The 5,532-nt window shown below is 35.4% G+C and overlaps 1 protein-coding gene across 1 annotated transcript in view; it reads left to right on the forward strand.

Annotated features, from left to right (window-relative positions):
• LOC107549520 (serine/threonine-protein kinase Nek2-like) overlaps positions 1-5,532 on the forward strand; it is a 15,804-nt gene that overhangs the window by 8,213 nt on the left and 2,059 nt on the right. The window contains exons 2-8 of the mRNA XM_016230636.1: positions 1,290-1,507; positions 2,630-2,870; positions 3,714-3,796; positions 3,938-4,064; positions 4,226-4,448; positions 4,774-4,828; positions 4,969-5,045. Of these exons, the coding sequence (XP_016086122.1) occupies positions 1,290-1,507; positions 2,630-2,870; positions 3,714-3,796; positions 3,938-4,064; positions 4,226-4,448; positions 4,774-4,828; positions 4,969-5,045 (1,024 nt within the window). The remainder of the gene's footprint in view (positions 1-1,289; positions 1,508-2,629; positions 2,871-3,713; positions 3,797-3,937; positions 4,065-4,225; positions 4,449-4,773; positions 4,829-4,968; positions 5,046-5,532) is intronic.

Raw genomic sequence — 5,532 nt, forward strand, 5'->3', positions numbered from 1 at the left:
GCCTTGCCACAATTCTGTTTCTGAGCTCTTCAGGCAGTTCCTTTTGACCTCATGATTCTCATTTGCTCTGGCATGCACTGTGAGCTGTAAGGTCTTATATAGCCAGGTGTGTGGCTTTCCTAATCAAGTCCAATCAGTATAATCAAACACAGCTGGACTCAAATGAAGGTGTAGAACCATCTCAAGGATGATCAGAAGAAATGGACAGCACCTGAGTTAAATATATGAGTGTCACAGCAAAGGGTCTGAATACTTAGGACCATGTGATATTTCAGTTTTTCTTTTTTAATAAATCTGCAAAAATGTCAACAATTCTGTGTTTTTCTGTCAATATGGGGTGCTGTGTGTACATTAATGAGGGAAAAAAAATTAACTTAAATGGTTTTAGCAAATGGCTGCAATATAACAGAGTGAAAAATTTAAGGGGGTCTGAATACTTTCCGTACCCACTGTATATATATATATATATATATATGTATTTTTGGTGAACCTGTGATGCTGTTTTCAGGATTGGGCTATTTGATTTATTATATAGAAATATAAATATTGTTTATTCAAAATAGATATATTTTCTGACAATATAAGTCTTTATTATCACTTTTTATCAATAGAATGCATCCTTGCTGTATAAAAGCATTCCTTTCTTTAAAAAAATTTGAAAGAACTGACCCTAAACTTTTGAAAAGTAGTGTATATTGTTACAAAAACAATTCTATCTTTGAATAAATGCTGTTATTTCTAACTGTTTATTCATTAAAGAATCCTGAAAAAAGTATCACAGGTTCTAAAAAAAATATTAAGCTGCTCAACTGTTTCCAACATTGCTAATAAATCATCATGTTAGAATGATTTCTGAAGGAGCATGTGACACTGAAGACTGGAGTAATGATGCTGAACATTCAGCTTTACATCACAGGAATAAAGTATATTAAAATAGAAAATCATTATTTTAAATTGCAATAATATTTAAAAACATTACTACTTTTTCTGTATTTCTGGTCAAATAAATGCAGCCGTGATGAGCAGAAGAATCAACTTCAAAAAAACATTACAAATCTTACTGATCCCAAACCTTTAAACGGCAGTGTGCGTGTATGTTTAGTAGCTCAAAGTGTGACACCATTTGTTTGCAGATGCTGTTTGCCGTGATATTTTGTGATCTAGTGCAGTGAAATGTATCATTTTACATAATGTTTAAATAATTTAAGTTACTGTGAATTATCACATTGTAGGCACTGGTGTCTCTCTTCCTGCTGGTTAATTTGGATCATGTCATCTGATCTCTTTAGATTCTGGTTTGGAAGGTGCTGGACTATGGCACCATGGCCGAGGCAGAGAAACAGATGCTGGTGTCGGAGGTCAATTTGCTCCGTGAGCTGAAGCACCCAAATATCGTCCGATACTATGACAGAATTATAGACCGGACAAACACAACGTTATATATAGTGATGGAGTACTGTGAGGGTGGGGATCTCGCCAGCCTCATCAACAGATGCATCAAAGACAGGTCAAATTCTGCTACTCGGTGTTTCTACAGTCTTAATTCACCCTTCCACAATTAAAACATGAATTAAAAAGTAATAGAGATCAGTAGGAAGTTGTGTTTTCAAACTTTAGAGTGTCTTAAGTAGTGGTCGACCGATATTGTTTTTTTTTGACAGCCGATGCCGATATCTTGGAAAGCAGGGTGGCCGATATAATTGTATTTATTTTAATTAATATTTAAGAAATTTGAAATCATTTGAAAATAAATGCTTATACTTTAGATGACAAAGTATTTTCCACAAATAAATATTTATTTAATAAAAATATAATTAAAAAGGAAGTAAACTAACCAACAGAGCACTCCGTATTCTGGGAAGTTTGTGTGCATTTTTTTTTTTTTTTCCCAAATAAAGCCAAGGTAACACTCATTTTACATCCCAGCACACAGTGAAAATGACATGAATATGACAGTGGGCAAATGCATAAAGCGCAGCATAATTTGAAATCACGAATTTGATGTTTAAAGCATTCAATTTGCACGGACCAACCGTCACGCAGAGAACACGCGATCATGCAGGCCACATGCACACTTCAGATCTCACAACTAGATTCGACTAAGTTTGCAAGGTTTGTGAAATAAAATTTTCATTAGCCTTTCAAAGATTTGTTTAAATGATGCGTATTTGTTGAATGCTGACGGCAAACGAAAAAGTATTATGTTTGTCTTTCTATTACTAATAATGTAAAAGCAATCGTTATAATACTTTTTGTATACATTTTAATTCCTTTGTTTAACAGTTTATTAGACAGACTTCTATCTGTATTAGACAGAACTGTTAATGATGAGTGACGACAGCGAACCGCTGCCGCTCTCTGCATGAACTGCCGTCAAAATAAAAGATCCGCCTCGAAGGCATCGGCCAAACAGAAAAACTTATCTGCCGATATTTGAAAAATGCCAAATATCGGCCGATATATCGGTCTTGGCGATATATCGGTCGACCACTAGTCTTAAGTGTCTTTCAATCCTTAAAGTCTTAAATTTACCTCCATAAAACATGCAAAAACCCTGCTACTGTTATTTTGTTGTTCAAGCTGTTTTCCTGCATTACTGCAATGTTGGTTTGTTACACGTTCTTTCCAGACGGTACTTAGAAGAAGAATTCATCCTACGTGTGATGGCACAGTTGTCCCTGGCTTTAAAAGAGTGTCACGGTAGAAGTAACGGCAGCAGCACAGTTCTGCACCGTGACCTGAAACCCGCAAACATCTTTTTGGATGTCAAACAGAATGTAAAGCTTGGTGATTTTGGTTTAGCTCGGATACTGAACCATGATACAAGCTTTGCTAAAACATTTGTTGGAACTCCATATTACATGTCGCCGGTAAGTGTCCTTTCATCTTTCGTTTAAATGTGAAAGAGAAAAGATGGAAAATTATGAAAATATAAATTGAACTGTAATAATTTCCTGTTAAAAGTCAGTAAATGTATAAATAAAAATCACTGGGATTGTGAGGAGGGAAAATGGGCTTCACAGGAACAGATGCACAAGTGCAGCAAGACCCTTAAAGCAATAGTTCACCCAAAACTGAAAATTAATTTACTAATTTTTTTTAGTAATTAATTAGTAAATTAATTTACCTCTTCACTGATATTTCTTTGAACAACGTTCACTCATAAATAATTAAAAAGAAACGGCATGTAACATTGAATTAAACATGACATTTTGAAGTAGAAAGAATGAAAAAGTATTTTCTTGTAAAACATCTTTATTTAACGTCGAAAAATTACTTCTTACAGTGGGTGACTGACTTTCTTCTGAAAAACACACTCACAAAAAAATATATATATTTTGCTGAATATTGGTAACCAACCGCAAACATTTTTAATCGCAAACTGTACTGCAGTCATAAGTGTGAGTAAATGAAAGACTGAGTTTTAGTTTTTGGGTAAACTATATCTTTAAGTACATTTTTACAGACAGATGTTATACGCACTGATGTCATAGTGTGCTTTTTGACCCACCCTCCTCGAGAACACTCCTGGGGGACTGGAATGAGTCCAGCCTAAACAAAAAAAGGTTTTGAATTGCATTTGAGAAACTATTGTTAAATGTTCATGGCATGCATAAGTAATTATTTGTGCCACAGATTCATCATGATAGTTCTTATTGTCAGGACTTGGCTGTGTCTGTTTTATTCATATTTGCCTGCTTTTATATTCACAGGAACAAATTAATCGCATGTCCTACAATGAAAAATCAGATATATGGTCTTTGGGATGTTTACTCTATGAACTATGTGCTTTATCGTAAGTATACATGTATTATTTTTTTTCTTCTAATATGATTACACTGAAATCAGGTATCCAAACTTGTTGTGTGGTTACACAAAATTGTGAATCTTGAAACTTATTTTCAACCCTGAGTCTTTTTTTTAATTTTTTATAAAGTCCCCCATTTACAGCATACAACCAAACAGAGCTGGCCGGTAAAATCAGAGAAGGAAAGTTTAGAAGAATCCCGTACCGATTCTCTGATGACCTGAACACACTTCTTTCAAAAATGCTCAACTTAAAGGTAAACAAATTTTTGGCAGGAGGACCATTACATTTTTTTAATTTTTCAATAGAACTTGCCAGAAGGCCAAAATCAAAGTGATTTGGGTTCCAGGGGTCAGGGGTTCACATTGCCCTGTATGCTGTTTTGTCACTTTCTGGCTGGCTGTTATCTTTTGTTAGGACTATCTGAGGCCCTCGGTGGAGTCCATTCTGCAGAACAGCTTGATCTCGGGCTATGTAGCCCAGGAGCAGAAGAGGCTTCAGGAGAAGCAGCGGCGCAGATCAGTGGACGTAGAGCAGCCCAAACATCCAGATCCGTCGCTTCTAGCAGAGCTGCGGCTTAAGGAGCAGATTCTACGTGAGCGTGAGCAGGCCCTCAAAGAGCGAGAGCAGAGACTAGAGCGTAAGTCTGCTTGAGTTTACACCTGGAACTAACATCAGTCTCAGGTGAGACACACTGAGATGCTTAACCTCAGATGTGTAACTAGTGTTTAAACTGTGATTTAAACCGCTCTATTCATATGGTTTATTTCTACGATGTCTTTCATGAAAGTTTTGGTTGCGTCGGCTTTCAATGGGCCAGAAATCACTCCAGGTTTCATCTTTTGGGTTTGGAGTGACATGACGGAGATTTCGTTTTAGCTGAACTGACTCTTTCAGTACTGCTTATTGGCAAGACATTTCATTTTGTGAGCTTATAGTGTGTTTAACCTTTTACTTTTTTCTAGAAAGGGAACAGGAGCTGTGTGTCCGAGAACATCAATCAAATGAAAAGCTGGCCAGGTAAATATATAGCCGACTTTGCTGAGCTGGTCATTTGAATGCATTAAATATTAGTAGTATGCTGCATTACTAGCTATAGCCACTGGTTGACATATGGTATACAATGTTGATAATATGTGGTTGTAATTGTTCTCTGTCAGAGCTGAGAGCTTGTTGAAGGCGTATAATTTGATCCGGCAGCAGAGAGCGCTGTCTCTACTCAGTGCCAGTGACACAGGTATAAAACCATTTAATGCTATATAGATGAGGGACCATGTTGTTTTCTTATTTCAGTGCTCTCTGTTAATGCTCAAGGTTAAGTGTCTGGTATATGATTATATAACTCTACTGGTCAAAAATTTTGAATAATTAAATTTTTTTAAATGTTTTTGATATGGCTATTATGCTCACCAAGGCTGCATTAATTTGATGAAAAATACAATAAAGTTGTGAAATAATATTATTATGATTAAAAAAATTACTTTCTATTTTAATATATTTTAGAGTGTAACTTATTCCTTTGATTTTAAAAAGATGAATTTTCAGCACTTATTACCAATGTTGGGGCATTACAAGTAATGCGAGTTACGTAATCAGATTACTTTTGTCAAGTAACTAATAAAGTAATGCATTACTTTTTTTAATTTACAAGAAAATATCTGAGCATTACTTTCCATAAAAAGTACCATAATTAGTTACTTTTTTAGGGAGTAACGCAATATTGT

The sequence above is a fragment of the Sinocyclocheilus grahami genome, unplaced genomic scaffold (genome assembly GCF_001515645.1).
Source record: "Sinocyclocheilus grahami isolate Dianchi unplaced genomic scaffold, SAMN03320097.WGS_v1.1 scaffold374.1, whole genome shotgun sequence".
Taxonomy (NCBI): domain Eukaryota; kingdom Metazoa; phylum Chordata; class Actinopteri; order Cypriniformes; family Cyprinidae; genus Sinocyclocheilus; species Sinocyclocheilus grahami.